Source organism: Bos mutus, chromosome 25 (genome assembly GCF_027580195.1).
Source record: "Bos mutus isolate GX-2022 chromosome 25, NWIPB_WYAK_1.1, whole genome shotgun sequence".
In the NCBI taxonomy this organism is placed as follows: Eukaryota; Metazoa; Chordata; class Mammalia; order Artiodactyla; family Bovidae; genus Bos; species Bos mutus.
The window spans coordinates 1,039,580-1,055,729 of NC_091641.1; the positions used below are offsets into that span (position 1 = coordinate 1,039,580).

The 16,150-nt window shown below is 46.0% G+C and overlaps 1 protein-coding gene across 8 annotated transcripts; it reads right to left on the bottom strand.

Annotated features, from left to right (window-relative positions):
• Positions 1–354: 354 nt before the first annotated feature.
• On the bottom strand, positions 355–16,081 carry ZKSCAN5 (zinc finger with KRAB and SCAN domains 5). 8 transcript variants are annotated; one of them, XM_070362228.1, is made up of 7 exons: positions 16,039–16,081; positions 14,256–14,773; positions 8,973–9,111; positions 6,510–6,592; positions 6,147–6,282; positions 2,838–3,446; positions 355–2,050 (listed from the first exon to the last, which is right to left on the bottom strand). In XM_070362228.1, the coding sequence occupies exons 2-7, from the start codon at positions 14,667–14,669 to the stop codon at positions 933–935; spliced, it is 2,499 nt and encodes an 832-aa protein (XP_070218329.1). In that variant the 5' UTR covers positions 14,670–14,773; positions 16,039–16,081; the 3' UTR covers positions 355–932. The 8 variants fall into 8 exon arrangements, with proteins under 8 accessions (XP_070218329.1, XP_070218328.1, XP_070218326.1 ...); XM_070362227.1 differs by having other exon boundaries at positions 14,256–14,776; positions 16,039–16,061; XM_070362225.1 differs by lacking the exon at positions 16,039–16,081 and adding an exon at positions 15,928–16,031 and having other exon boundaries at positions 14,256–14,776.
• Positions 16,082–16,150: the final 69 nt, after the last annotated feature.

Genomic DNA, 16,150 nt, shown 5'->3' on the forward strand with positions numbered 1-16,150 from the left:
CCATCTCAGGGCAACTGGGAGTTGGCACACATACTGCTTGGACCACAACTCAATTCTCAATTCGATTTGGTCCAACTCCTTCTGTGGATAAAGCCACCCTCATTTGTTTGGTAACAGAGTAAAAACCAGTCCACAGCCTGGCCTGTCAGCTCTATTACCCAAAGGTCCCACTCCCCTCTCCCTAAGACGTGACAGACCAACAGTTTCTCTTGAATTTACAAACATAACTTCTCTTCTACTAGCTAACTGTGGTGCCAGGAGAATCAAAGACAAAACAAAAAGGTAGAGTGTGTTTCATGGAGAATTTGTTGACTGAATAAGGCAGTAAGAACACATACCATCCAGCCTCTGAACCTCGTTTTTGCCCAGATATAAATACTTTAAAAATCAATTTATTTCCAAAGGTTTTAAAATACTCAAGATGGGAATGACACCTGGAGCATTCCAGTGGCTGGCATTACCGCTAAGGTTCGTTGCTGAGATACCAACACCAAGATCATGCTGAAATTTCTCTCTTTCAGTGTGCTCTTCCCTGAATAGATTAGCTGTCAATGCAGAAACTACAAATGAAGTTTATTTCTGAGTTCATGAGGCTTCTCCCAGTGTCAATGTTCTTAGATTCATGTGAAGAATGAGTGCCTTCTGAAGGCTTCCCCCCACCCACTGTATCGTTCTCTTTCATCTAGACTCTCGCACATGAAGATGTAAATGAAAGCATTTCCCAGTGGGAAAGCAGATGTGTACTTGCTGTGGATGCTCCAGTGTCCTAAGTTCTAACTGAAGGATCTCAACATATGTGGTACGTTTGATGGCTACGCTGAAGAAGATGCTTGAGGTTGTGACTACATTAGTTATAGGAATAGGGTTACTCTTCAGAAAGGCGTCTCTAAAATTGTGTAAGAGCTGTTCTATGATAGGAACCTCTAGACACTTCAGGTCTTTATGGGATCTGTCCTCTCGTGACTTCTCAGATGTTTAAAGAGGCTACAACTCCAACTGAAACTCATGCCGCATTCTTTACACTGAAAGGGTTTCTCACCAGTGTGGATCCTCTGATGTTGATTGAGATGTGACTGCAGAGCAAAGCCTCTGCCACATTCATTACACTGATGGGCTTTCAGGCTGGAATAGCTTTTATGATGTTGTTTGATGTGGGGACACTGGCCGATGCTTTCTCCACACAGATCACATTTATAGGTTTTCTCTGCGGTATGAGTTCTGTAATGCTGAATGAGGTCTGAACTATAATGAAAGGCTTTGCCACACACGTCACACTTATAAGGCTGCTCTTGCAACTCAATCTTCTTATCTTCGATCACTGTTAAGTTCCAGCTGTATGCTTCCTCGCAAACACCATTCTGTTCATTTTTCTGGCCCATGTGGAGCACCTGATGTTCAATGAGGCTAACGTACTGAAAAAAGACTTCTCCGCATTCATGACACTGGTGGGACTTCTCTCTTGAGTGGAGCCTCAGATGCCCAGCAAGGTGTGAACGTCTCCCAAAGCCTTTCCCACACTCATTACACTTGAAGGGCCTCTCCCCGCTGTGCACACTCTGATGTTGAACCAGGTGGGACCTCACTCTAAAGGCTTTCCCACACAAGGGGCAGGTGTAGGGCTTCTCCCCAGTGTGGACCCGCTGATGCTGAGTCAGGTGCACACGTTGATTGTAGCTTTTCCCACACTCGTCGCACCTAAATGGTTTCTCCCCAGTGTGTATTCGCTGATGCTGGATAAGATGTGCGCTCTGAATAAAGCTCTTCCCGCATTCGTTACATTTATGGGGTCTCTCTCCGGTGGAGGGCTTTTTGTGGGCGTAGGTGACTTCGCTGAAATTCATCCTCTTTGAAGAGGGCTGTCCTAGTATCTCTTTCATGGGCATTCCCTGCTTTCTCTCCAACTTGCCCTGGTGCTCGTGGCCTTCTCCAAAATCTTCAACTGGAGACACATTTCTTTGGAGTCTACCTGTGGGTTCCATGTCCGCTTCTGAAAACTCTGAAATTTTCTTCTTAACATTCAGTTTTGTATTCTTACTTCTTCTATTGCCACCTGCAAAAGTCAAGAGGAAATGAAAATGTTATCGGTCCTTTTACAGAAGAAAAGGATAAAGAGGATAATCAAATGAAACTATGATGTAACAGAAGTAATGGAGGAGTAACGTAATAGGAGGAGGGGAGCATGTGTGTGTTTTGGTGTCTGTTCAGTGAACAAGATAGAGAGCTTACTTTGGAGGGTGATGAGAAAGACTGAGGACAGATAGTCATAGGGAAAAGCCAAACACGTTATTACACAGAGAGGAGAGAAAGGAATTCTGACATAGGAGAGGCGGTAGGAAATGTGGAAGGGATCCTCACCCCAATATGAGTCATGGAGAGAGAATGAGACAGAACAAAGATACACAACTAGATGGTGAGAACTGATGAAGACCTGAAGAATGGGAAGCAAAGGTATATGAGGGGGACATGGAGTTGGAAGAATATCCAATTAGGAGCCAGGAAAAAAGAGAAATGAGCCAGAAGAAATGTTGTCGGGAGTTCCCTGGTGGTCCAGTGGCTAAGACTCTGCACTCCCAATGCAGGGGGCCAGATTCAGTCCCTGGCCATGGAACTAAACCCCCCATGCTGAGACTGAGAGTTCAAACGCACAACTAAGACCCAGAGCAGCCAAATAAATATTTAAAAAACCATACAGTACAAGTGATAATAAAACAGAGGGTAACTCTCCGTCCCTGCCTACTACAGCTGCCACCATCCCCACACCGTCTGTCCGATGGTTCTAAGCTGATAAAACAATTCCTGCATTGTTTACGCTCCAAAGACCAACTGCTCACACCTACATCTTTGGGATTTCTCTCTGAAGTGGCGCTTGAGGTGCTCGATCAGGTGCGAGTGGCGCCCGAAGCTCTTCCCGCACTCAGGGCAGCCGTAGGGCCGCTCACCGCTGTGCACGCTGTGATGCTGGACCAGGTGGGAGCTGACGCGGAAGGCCTTGCCGCACACCTGGCACGTGTAGGGCTTCTCGCCGGTGTGGACACGCTGGTGCTGGGTGAGGTGCACTCGCTGGTTGTAGCTCTTCCCACACTCGCCGCACTTGAAGGGCTTCTCACCCGTGTGGATTCGCCGGTGCTGGATGAAGTTGGAGGCCTGCAGGAAGAACTTCCCGCAGTCATTACACCTGTGCCCCCTCTCGCCGCTGGTGGGTGGCTTCCGGGTCACGTCGGTGATAGCCCTGAGCTCTCTCTTCTGGGGAGGGGTCTGCCTTGATCTCCCCACTGGCGGGTGGACCTGCCACCTTTCTACCATGCTGTGAAGGTCGCTAACTTCTCCAAACTCTTGACTCGGGGGAATAATTCTCTCAGGGCCTCCTGAAGTCATCCAGGATGACTCAGCTTCATCAGAAATCTGCTTTACTGTGAGTTCCATGTTGTCGTTTCTGGACTCATAATCTGAGATGACAGAGGGAAAATGAAAACGTTAGCTTACTCCCTGCATTCAGGAATAGAAGAAAACTACATGAAACCAACAAGTGCAAGCAAGGCACAACTTTGTAAAGCCATCTGCAAAATGACTTCACAATACAGACATGGGATGAGGATCAATGAAGTTGGAAACTGAGGTAGGAAAGGGAAGACAGAGCCAGCAGGAATGGATCAATGGGATGAGATTGGAAGAGCAGTCAGACAATGACTTCCTCTTGGTACAGGACTTCCGTCCAGTAGCTGTTTGTGAACACCTGTGCTATGTTAACTATTCTCAGTAAAATCTGATGCTGGGTGATGTTGCTAACCCAGTCCTCACCTTCCCCTTCCTATTCATTCACAGCCTGGAGAAGAAAAAGGATCTCTCTAGCTTTTTCAGTCCCCAAAGAATCTCAGTTTGGTGTGAATCAGTCTCAAGGAAAAAAAGCATTCTTTCTACACCCGGAGAGGCCTTACGATTGTTGAGAGCTAGGTCACCATTAGGTGGTCGTTGATGAAAGAGACACTTAAAAGGCTGCAGTCCATTCCCTGTGTAACTGGATCAGCAACACGTATTTCACTCAAAACATGGGAATTTAATAGAGTCTGCAAAGATAAACTTTCAGTGGTTAACAAAAATAGGAATGTTTCTTTAAAGGCTAGAGAGATAGATCATAGCCCATTGAGAACTTTCTAAAAAGATTTTTTGTAAAGAGAAAAATTGTTTTCAAACATTATATAAAACCTTCCTGGCACCCTGTCTGGCATCCTGTGTTTCTAAGGTTGGCTAGTTTCCTACTCATTCTTCTCAACAGCTATATCAAAATGTTTGATCCTGGTCCAGGAAGATCCCACATCCCACAGGCTACTGAGCCTGTGCCCTCGAGCCCGTGCTCTGCAATGAGAGAAGCTACTGCAGTGAGAAGCCCACACACCACAACTGGAGAGCAGCAACTAGAGAAAAGCCTACATGGCAATGAAGACCCAGCACAGCCAAACAATGAATGAATTAACTAACTAAAAAAAAAAAAGGAATTCAAAACAGCTTGGAAAATAATATGCAGAAGAAGTGTGCCAAGTTCTGCAACTCTGAAACCCATTAAATACCTATAAAGTGATTGAAAAAGATAAAACAATACTGACTCAAATTAGACCAAGAAATTAATTTTAAAAGTAGGGAACGAAAGAAATTTGCATTGAATATAATATTTATACTACATAACCAATTCCTTGAGACTACCACTAAGATCCCAATAGACAAGTAAGCAAAGGGCATGTGCAAATAACTCAAAGAAAATACAAATATGTATCAATAGTAATAAAGGAAATAGAAAATCTGAAAGAGCAGTAGGAAATGTTCCTTTTTAAATAAAAGCCTGTGAGTGCACTAAACCCTCAGACAATGTAAACTGGGATAATGCTTTTCAAAAGAAATTTGGGCTTATAGTGGATGGATTCCATCTAAAGTCCACCAGCGTGCCTGACAGTACTCTTCCAAAAGAATTCATTCAAAAGAGGCTACAAGCCATAAGCTTCAAAATATTTACCATAGTGCTGAGGTATTCTATAATTGCTCCAGGCAGCACAGCCAAATATTAGTTTCCAAGATCATTAACTTAGAAATAGGTTGAAAATCTCACCTGGGGCACAAAATTCAAGAAGGAATAAGACATGTGAAATGCAGATGCCAAGGCGAATGTAACACAGGTACGAGTGATCTGAGAATAGCAATGGAGTGAGTGAGCCATCCACGCATGTGCTGTGCTGTGCTTAGTTGCTCAGTCATGTCCAACTCTTTGCGACCCTGTGGACTGTAGCCCGCCAGGCTCCTCTGTCCATGGGGATTCTCCAGGCAAGAATACTGGAGTGGGTTGCCACACCCTCCTCCAGGGCATCTTCCCAACCCAGGGATTGAACCCAGGTCTCTGGCACTGCAGGCAGATTCTGTACCGTCTGAGCCATCAGGGAAGCCCAATGGAGTGAACTAGCCAACCATACATGAGGGGGAAGAAAAAGAAGAATGCTACTGAAAAATTCTAATAACTACTTCACCAAACGGTTATTCGGCAAAGTCTGAGATGCTCCTCAAATGAGAATTACCCAGTTAACAAGGACTCAATTTGTCAAGGAACAGAGAATGATCACTACTACAAATCTATTAAGATCCAATTTTGTAGTTTTAAGCTAAACATAATATTTGCCCAATTGCAAATACTATCCCCAAAGCACTATCAGTTCTCCATTGTTCTCCTGGCATGCTCCGACATGTCCAATTCTTTACAACTCCATGGACTGTAGCCCGCCAGGCTCCTCTGTCCATGGAATCTTCCAGACAAGAATACTGGAGTGGGTTGCCATTTCCTACTCCAATCATACTCTTACTATGATGGAAATAATCAGAATAAGCTGAATAAGAAAAAAAGAGAGAGAGAGAGACAGAGAAAGCTGATTTACTCTCACAGAAAAACAAAATAACCAAAGTCATAGCAATTACATGCGTACGTGTATAACCACCACTGTGCTGTACACCCGAAACTAACACGACACTGTTAACCAACTATATCCGATATAAAATAAAATTTAAATAAATAAATATAACAGGCATGCTTTTACTGGACATGCTAGAAATAGTCTTTATGGATAACAAAATGAAGATGTCCTACACCACACAAACGAAATCATTCTTACCCATGGAAGTCATACTCCCGTAATTCTCCTTCCGGTCATTCCTATAGAGGGACTTCTGAGACTGGTCCAAATGTCCCCATTCTTCCAGGATGAAGGACACAGCCACGTCAGCCACATCTTCAATTTTCACCAACTTCTGAAACACGAGATCGCCACTAAATCTCTATTCCCTAGGCTCAGAGGGGAGGGACTGTGCTTCACGGAGGGTGGGGGGAGCGGAACAGGAAAAGACAGTGACCACAAACCCAGACGAGCCCCGTCTCTGGTTAAAGAGATAGAACCCTGATACAGTCAGGCTTAAGGCAGCTACATGCCCAAGAACCGACGTGGTCCCTTGACATGAGCACAGGGACGCCGGCTCACCTGGGACCCAGTGGAGAGGAGAGAGGCTGTCAGCTCCTGGCTGTCCTTCAGGGGAAGGGAGGAAACTTGGAGAGCAGGAAGCACTGAGAGGGGAGAAAAAGAGGAGTCTGTGAGAATCTCTGCCCAGTTCCGACTGCCATGATGTTCTGCTTTTTCTCAAGAAACCACCATGGTGCCCTGTGGCACTGAGGCCACATTCTTCTGCTTGCCCGTCAAGACATTCTACACTCTGGATAGAGTGTAGATAGTCCCGCTGCTGACTGGGGATGGGACCATTCCCCTAGAAAGGATGCTCTCTGCCCTGCCAAGGTCAGACCTCATCACCTCGAAGAATCTCCACAGGCCCACATCTGCCATGAAGCTGAAGCACCGCCAAGAGCCCAGGGCTTCTCGAGCTTTAAGGTGCAAACACATCACCTAGGGGTCTTGGCACAGGGCAGATTCTGCCTCAAGGGTAACAGGGTGTTCCCCATATTGTGCATTTCTAACTAGCCAGAAGGTGATGCTGGCACTGCCGCTCTTGGGACCACACTTGGATCATCAGCAAGGCCTTAGTCCACACTCCCTTCAAAACATGACTGTGGTTGGTTTATAGACAGCCGACTAGTTTGCGTCCTAGTTGGTCTACAAGTAAGTCTACTCTGTGTGTTATGAGAACAGGCAGATAAAGTAAATCTTGCCTTCCGAAACCTCACTGTCTGATGGGCAGGGCTGACTGGAAGCCTTACTGCCAGCACAGGGCAGAGAGCATTATCCTCAAGGTTCACCCAAGTTCCAGCAGGAACAGAGTGGGGGCATCTGCAGAGTGGACAGCAGGAGGTGGGAGCAGCAGGAAAGCCTTTCAGCAGGAAGTGACTCTGGAAGGAGGGGTGGGATGGACCGAGGTGGGATAGAGGTGCCTTCCCAGTACAGTGACCCACACGTGCAACGCCTGGAGAGTCTGGTCTCTAGATCCTGGTGACCATCTGACCCTCTGCGGTCACCTCTGCTGCTCCTTTGTCTGAGATTCATGGTGCATCCGGACCTGCCTCGTGCACCCTGACCTGGACAGATCCACCTGCTATCAACCTTTCACCTGTTGACTCAGACCTTCCTGTGGTGTCCCAGGTCCTAGAGATGTATTAACATATGCATATGGAGCCTGCTTGTGTCCAAGGACTAGGAAGATGAGCAGAGACTCAAAAAAGAGGAGACAATGGTTAGAGATGAAAGCCAGAAACAGAGTTGGATCTGAACCCAGCAGTGTGGCTAGAGTCAAAATGAGACGTGAAAGAAAGGGATAAACATAGTCTATACTGAAGCAGTAATTATGAATATAGACTACTTTCCAATATAACTGGAATAATTAGAATAACTACATCCTAAATAAGTCCACTCATATTTTTTGAAGTTCCTGTGAAACCCACTGTTTCTAGCTTTTAAGAAAATGACCTTGGCCCTCTCAAGCTCAAATGAGTCCCAGGGACAGAAAACTAGCCCTCAGTGCTATCAAAGGCATGAGGGTGCAGCCTGCCCCAGAGCGTCAAACCAACCACCCAATCCAGTATTTTCTGTTAGAATAAGCAAACTGGCTGGGTCTGGCCAATAGGGCAGAAAAGAGAAGCAACACAAAAGAGTTGGACATGACTTAGCAACTAAACAACACAACCAATATGGGGTCCCACCTCCAATCCGGATGGTACATAAATCAGATCATCTTACTAAATCTTAAAAATTCTAAATTCTAAAATATATCCAGGGACTTCCTTGATGGTCCAGTGGTTAAAACTCTGTGTTTCCAATGCAGGGAACATGGGTTCGATCCCTGGTTGGAGTACAAGGATCCCATAGGCAACAGGGCTTAGCCAAATAAAAAAAGAAAGAAACTATATCCCATATCAAGAGATTCTGATTAGAGATGACAGACTTGTGGACATATATCCTCATAAATGAGATACTAGGTATGCACTTTTCCTCCTTGACGTGTCTCATAGAGGTTAGTAACAATGAGGTGAGGGTGAGAGGGATTGAAGGAGAGAAAGAGAGGTCAGATGCTCTAAAGGTCCTTGTGAAACACAGCTTAAAATCAGTTTTCACATGAACGGAAACAGCCAGAAGTGCAGTTAGGAACTGGAGGGCTTTGTCAACATGAGCCTTAGGACAACAAAATGAATGAGGGGGAGCTGGAAAACCATTGCAAAACCACAATGATACTTTCATAAAAGACTTCTAGATCTTTTAACAGTACCTGTACTTAGACTTGTCTTCAGCCACAATATAGGTTTCACATGGCCCTGGATATTAGTACAGCTCCTAGCCGGCCTCCAAGCTGACCAAGGACTCGATTCCCCGCCCCCACCCTTCCCAACCTCCAGATGATGCTAACTGCGGAGAGGCTGCCCAGACCTAGGTCTCTCGCTACAAAACAGCTTACCCACACAGCCAGGATGCCCACACCCATCCCACGGAAGCCCAGATTCTAACCGTCTTCCTCCAGAAGACGAGGCTCCTGTGGCTCATGTTCGGCCTGGGGATCCACAGGCAGAAGCTGGTGACTGAAGGACTCGGGCCCAGCTCCAGGTGGCACGCTCTTCGGAGGAAGCCCTTCAGGACACGCCACAATCTGCCAATCACAACCACATTAATCAGCATGTTACAGGAAGGGCTAAGAAAGAGTCAGATATACAGATGACACCACCCTCATGGCAGAAAGCGAAGAACTAAAGAGCCTCTTGATGAAAGTGAAAGAGGAGAGTGAAAAAGTTGGCTTAAAGCTCAACATTCAGAAAACGAAGATCAGGGCATCTGGTCCCATCACTTCATGAGATATAGATGGGTAAACAGTGGAAACAGTGACAGACTTTATTTTCTTGGGTTCCAAAATCACTGCAGATGGTGACTGCAGCCATGAAATTAAAAGACACTTACTCCTTGGAAGAAAAGTTATGACCAACTTAGACAGCATATTCAAAAGCAGAGACATTACTTTGCCAACAAAGGTCTGTCTAGTGAAGGCTATTTTTCCAGTAGTCATGTATGGATATGACTATATCCATACATATAAAGAAAGCTGAGTGCCTAAGAATCGATGCTTTTGAACTGTGGTGTTGGAGCAGACTCTTGAGAGTCCCTTGGACTGCAAGGAGATCCAACCAGTCCATCCTAAAGGAAATCAGTCCTGAATATTCATTGGAAGGACTAATGTTGAAGCTGAAACTCCAATACTTTGGCCACCTGATGTGAAGAACTGATTCATTTGAAAAGACCCTGATGCTAGGAAAGACTGAAGGCGGGAGAAGGGGACGACAGAGGATGAGATGGTTGGATGGCATCACTGACTCAACGGACGTGAGTCTGAGTAAACTCCAAGAGTTGGTGATAGACAGGGAGGGCTGGCGTGCTGCAGTCCAGGGGGTCGCAAAGAGTCGGACACAACTAAGCAACTAAAGTGAACTGAACTGAAGAAAGAGCCCAGCAAGTTCACGTTCTTCTTTCATTCACTCCTTGCCCAAGTATTACCTGTGTGTCTACAACCATCCGGGACTAATTACACAGTGGCTGAATAAACATGGCCTATGTCTAGTTGAAGACAACTTCCATTAAATACACTGACACACAAATAAATACACAATTATAAGCTGTGTTACATGTCAGAAAGGAGAAGAATGTGAGGCCGTGAGGCAGAACAGATGAGACCTATGTTAGACTGGGTAGCCAACGAAGGCTTTTCTGAGGAGGGGTCACTGAAGGCAACACTTGGAGGATGAAAGGAGTCAGCCAGGAGAAAAGTGAGGAGTGACCCAGGCAGACAGAGTGACATACTCAAAGACCGTCAGGCAGAAAGCCAGAGTTGGCCAAGTTTAGTCAAGTGGGAAAAAAAAGAGAAATGAGCTTGGAAAGATCAATACAGGACTCAACAATCACACTCAGAGACCCAGAAGACCAGGTTCAAGTGGGACAGACAAATGCCAAGACTGGGGCTAGTGCATGACTGGTGTGTATCTTTCTGCTCTTACACAACCTTAGGATATCCATAGCCAGTCTCTCTACAATCTGTCTCTTCTGGAAAGTACTAGCTCAATGGCATCGAAGCAGGTAATCAGATCCTGTTTTGAGATAGAATTGCTCTCCTCGCCTCTCACCTTCCCTTATGTTTCAAAAGCACTTTCAATTTTAACCCTCCTGGTCCTGACAAAACACAGCACAGGAATTACATTAAGAGGTGGCTAGGGACTTCCCTGGGGGTCCAGAGGTTAAGATTCTGCACTTCCGATGCAGGGGTGAGGGTTCGCCCCCTGGTCAGGGAACTAAAATCCTACATGCTGCAAAGCCAGAAAGGAAAAAAAAAAAAAAAAGGCTGCTCCAAGACAGAGAGGACAAGCAGAGTTTAAAAAAAAAAGAAAGGGGAAAAAAAAAAGAGACGGCTGCAACACAGTTGTGGCAAATATGACTCTGCATGGAAGTGTGTGTCTCCTTTCGGACCTGCTCAGGCAAGTGAAGAAAATGCCAAGTAGGTCAAAGGGTACCTGGGGACCAGAGAAGCGAAGCAGCCCCAGAGGTCCCCTGAGAAGCAGACAGAGAAACCCAGGAGGAGGGACAGAGGATACAGCCTGGGAAAAGGCTTGCCAGAGACAAGAACTACCTGGAGATAAAGATGAGGAGCAATGTCGGGGATACAAAGGGCAGGAAGGGACAAAGGCAAACACAGTGAGCTGAGCAGGCTCTTAGGAAAACCCGCACCTCTGGGCCTCAAATCCCTGATTCCCACCCAGAAGTGATCTGAGTGTTCCTTTCACAGATGGGGTGCATGTCGCAATGACAGAGGTCGATGTGTAATACCTGCTGTAAATCCTCCATTTAAAAACGCTCTTGGGGGACTTCGCTGGTGGTCCAGAGGCTACGATTCTGCACTCCCAGCATGCAGGGCCCAGGTTTGAGCCCGGGTCAGGGAACTAGACCCCACATGCCACAGTTAAAGATATCATATGCCGCAGCTAAGACCCAGCACAGCCAAATAGGTATTTTTAAAATAAATAAAAATGCTTTTTGCTTTAAACTAGGATTTTGAATATTTATTACTATAAAAGAGTAGGGTAAAGTTTGTCCGCAAGTCAATGTTAGTGTTACTAACTCAGTCTTGAGTTAGTGTTACTTACTCAGTCTTGTCTGACTCTTAAAGACCCCATGGACTGTAGCCTACCAGGATCCTCTGTCCATGGTATTCTCCAGGCAAGAATACTGGAGTGGGTAGCCATTCCCTTCTCCAGGGGATCTTCCCAACCCAGGGACTGAACCCAGGTTTCCTGCATTGCAGGCAGACTCTTTACCATTTCAGGCACCAAAGGAATAACCAAATGGCACCAAGAATCTTTACTTCCTGTCCTAACAGAAGCAATAAAAAGATTCAAACACTCCTGTTTGCAAGACAAACATTCAGCTCAGCTGCAGGGTCTGGCAGAGGGTCTACTGTAGCCCCCTTTGCTGCCCCCTTGCCTCGTGGGGTGAGCCAGCCCACGATCTGAAGAACCTGAGGATGCTCTGGAACACTGACACCTGAAGGTTCTGAAACACCCTGACCCAGAAGAGAAGAAGAAAGAGGCTGGTCCTGTACAATGAAGGGCAATGGCTATGAAGAATGAGGCAGCTTCTCTAGCTTCAAACTCATAGACCTAGGATCCCATAATTTTTGTTTCTTTGCTATCAAAAAAGAAAAATTAATGTTTCAGAGAATGTGGGCAACAGGAGGGAAGTAGAAAGTCAGGTGATAAATGAGTAAGAAAGGGTAAGAAATGACAAAGGAAGAGAAGAAGAACAACGTAAAGATACAGATCTTCCCTTAAATGAACATTTGATTTCAGGCCATCCCAACAAAAATATCAATAGGATTTTTGGGGTGGTAGAAGGTAAGTATTCTAAAGTTCACATGGAAAAAAGAAAACATTGGGAAAAAAAATTTGGAAGGGAGAAGGGCAGACCTATTGAATACCAAAACACTTTGCAGAGCTCAAATAATTAAAATACTGATATGTGAACAGACAGTAAGACAATAAAATAGAATAAAAAGAACAGAAATGGACCCAAATACATGGAAAAATTTGGTATTTAATAAAGACGACATTTTAATCAGACAAGGAAAAAAAGGGATTGCTTGCTGGGACAACTTGACAGACATCTGGGAAAAAAAACCGAGCTATAAACACCGCAAACACACCACTGCAAAATGAATTCCAGAAAGATCAATCATGTCAAAGGGTCAAACAAAAACAATAACACACAATGGAGAAGAAACAATGAGAAAGGTTTCTTATAATACTGTAGCAGAGACAGCCTTTCTAACTATGGTACAAAATCCAGAAATCATAAATTAAAAGATTTAAACTGACTGCATAAAAAGGAAAAAGAAAAACCAGCAAAGCAAAAAAATCTCCATAAGCAATGACAAACAACAAAAGGAGGAAATAACTCTTGCAACTCAGATGGCAGATCCAGTGCTTGCTTTTTCTAATAGGTGAATATAAACAGAGAGTTCACAAAAAAGGGTATATGCACAGCCTTTTAAAATATGTACAGCGATCAAGCTCACTCATAGTAAGAAAAAAATGCATGGTAAACTTGCAAATGGAATACTGCGTCTTTCAGATTGGCAACAATCTCAAAGTTGGATAACACTGTGATACCAGGCTTTGAGCAAAAAACTTCTCTGATACACGGCTGCTGGGGATATAAATTGGTATAACCTCCACAGAGGGCAATCTGTCAACAACTATCCAGACTACAGATGCGTATGGCCTCTGAGTCAACAACGGACTTCTCAGTTTTGATTCTACAACTAATGATGGATGGAAAGGATATTCGTGGTAGCAAAGTTTGTTAAAGATTCAGAGACAGTCTAAAGGAACAACTTAAATAGCCTTAAATTATTGTACATCCATACAATGGAACACAATGCAGTTTCAAAGAGTGAGGCAGCACTCTATGTACTGACATAGAACAAGCCAGGATACACTATAAGAAAAAAAGCTGGACTTCCCTGGTGGCCCAGTGGTTAAAGAATCTGTCATGCAATGCAAGGGACATGGGTTCAATCCCTTGTCCGGGAACTAAGATCCCACATGCCAAGGAGCAACTAAGACCGGGCACAACTACTTAAGCCCACACTATCTGGAGGCCACATCACACAACTAGAGAGTCCATGCACAACTAAAAGATCCCGTGTGCTCCAGTGAAGACCCAACACAGTCAAACAAAAAAGTTTTTAAAGAGCAGGAAATACATTTTAAAGAGAAAAAAAAGCAAGAGGCAGAAGTACAAGGTGATGTAAAAAACATTTGTGTTTTTTTTTAAAACATCATACACGTAGACGCTAACAATATACAGAATACAGTGTACCTCTGTAAGGACAGACAAGTATCATGGGACAATGGTTGCTTCTGGTGAGAACTCAGGCAGCTGGGGAGTTAGGGGTGGGAGGGGCACTTACTTTTCATTACAACCTTATGCACTTTTTGAATTTTGTATCATGTCACTCAAAAAACAAACAGGGTAATTTAAAACAAACAAAATCGCAGACTCTCTTCTCCAGATTAACACATGGATACTGCTTCTCTTTGCTGGAGTGGCAGGAAATCTCCACAGTGGACCTAATCCCAGGAGAACAAAAGAATATGAATGAAGCACCAGGGCGCTCAAGACCTCACCCCTGCTCAGCTGCTCCTGAACTCTCTTCCTCTCCTTCCTCATTGGTCTAAGGCCTCCTCTTTCACTCACCTGTTGCTGACGTTCCTCTAGTTCTCTTTGTATATTTTCTACCATGGCCACAGCCTCCTCTCCGCTTTCCGGGTGATGCTCTCTCACCCAGGTCTGGAACTCTTCAGGCAGGATGGTCAGGAACTGCTCCAGCACCAGTAGCTCCAGGATCTGCTCCTTGGTGTGTAGCTCCGGCCGCAGCCACTCACAGCAGAGCACCCGGAGCTGGCTGAGGGCCTCCCGGGGGCCTGACGCCTCGTGGTACTGGAAGTGCTTGAAGCGCTGATAAAAAGTCTCGAACACCGGCGGACTGTACTCCTGCATCCAGGTGCAATCTTCTTCTTCCACCTTCACTATCAGAAGGTCTTCTTGCTCTGGTGAAGTCTCCGAGGGAGGGTCTAGGTCTATAACTTCCCCAGATCCTGTCATTATCATTCCAACTCAGCGGGATCTCGCTCCAGGTAAACTGGGTTACAGTACTCGAATCCGTTTCTCTGCTCTCTGAGATCTTCTGAAGGACACTTTCATTACTATGCAACCTACTGATATATTGGAAATCGTTATTATCAAAGAGATGACAAAGAGGTCATCTATCCTAAAGATGACCATGCAGCAGAGTAACTGACCACAACGTGTACTACAAAACAGCTATCACTTCACCCACAAAATGATCAACACAGAATATTTCTAATATTTAAAAAGTGTACAGGAGAGCAATAAAAATCTGACCTATGGCTTCATCAAATACAATTTTAGTGGTGAAGAACGTTATAATTCATATAAATAGTAGGACGACTTACTAACTAGTCCAGACGCAGCCGCTCCTTCTCTCTACCACAAGCCAAACTTAAGTCGGAACAGAGGTCAAAAACGTTACAGTGGTCAAAGTTGGTCTTGTCCCTCAAGCCATAAGAGCTTGATTGACCAACGGGAGATTTCATGGGTCCCGAAGAGAACCAGGGTTTTAAGTACAGATTTTGCACCTGGATTGCGCAACATCGCCCCTGACCCCCGAGCCACGGAAACCAGCCTGGTCAAGGTTAGGGACAGGACCCTCAACTGGACACAAAGGCCATTCCTTTTGCTCAAGGCCCCCGTCCCTGGGAGCTCTCCTGGAAGACCAAGCGCCCGCAGCCAAGGGTGGGGAAAGACGGGTTTCTTCTTACAGACGGAGAGAAAAGCCGAAGCCGACACTTCACAACACTTCCTCGCCGGAAGTAAGCATGTCCAAGCGTTCCTGACCAGCGGGGTAGAGCCAGAAATCCCACCCCCGCCCCCCACGAGAGCACTTCCGAGTCCTCTCTAGGAATCCCGGAGGTCCTTGCCTCGCCACAGGAGGAAAGTGCCCGCCCCAGGCTCCGCCCTAAGACCCGCCCCCGGAAGGGCTGTGGGCCAATCGGTTGGGAGATGGATCCCAGTCCCACCTCCAGCAACCCGGCCGTTCCCCGCCCACCCAGACGCAGATACTTCAACGCTAGAGCCGGGTGGGAAACACAGCCACTCTCTGCCCCTACTCAACGCCACAGCCGTTTAAGCAGTCCGAGTCCGCCCCTTTCCTTGGAATAGGGGCAGAGGCCGGGACTTAGGTGTCCAAAGCCCTTGCTTGGCCACAGTTGCTAGTGTCTGACTGGCCGTGGAACTTGCGATCCCTCACCCCCGGCGCTCTTCGCCGCGGTTCGAAGTAGGTCCGTACCTTTGTGCGAATCGGCAACCTTCACTTCTCTTTAATGGACCCTTCGGTTTCTACACCCGAATCCACTCGCCACTCCCCTCACCCCGTCTCCAGACACACCCACCTCCTTACCGCAGCGGTCAGCTCAGCCGGCGGAAACACCCAACGTCAGACCCGAGCCCTCGCGGCTCCGGGGACTACAATTCCCAGGAAGCACCGCGCGGGCCACGCCCTCTAGCCAATA

What these genes read in the sequence shown, in the direction of transcription:
- ZKSCAN5 (XM_070362228.1), bottom strand. Translation starts at nt 14,669, where the DNA reads ATGATAATGACAGGATCTGGGGAAGTTATAGACCTAGACCCTCCCTCG. An exon ending in CGGGAGTATGACTTCCATGG is followed by an intron (nt 3,447 to 6,146) that starts GTAAGAATGATT and finishes CTGTCATCTCAG; the next exon opens with ATTATGAGTCCAGAAACGAC. An exon ending in CAGAGAGAAATCCCAAAGAT is followed by an intron (nt 2,051 to 2,837) that starts GTAGGTGTGAGC and finishes TGACTTTTGCAG; the next exon opens with GTGGCAATAGAAGAAGTAAG.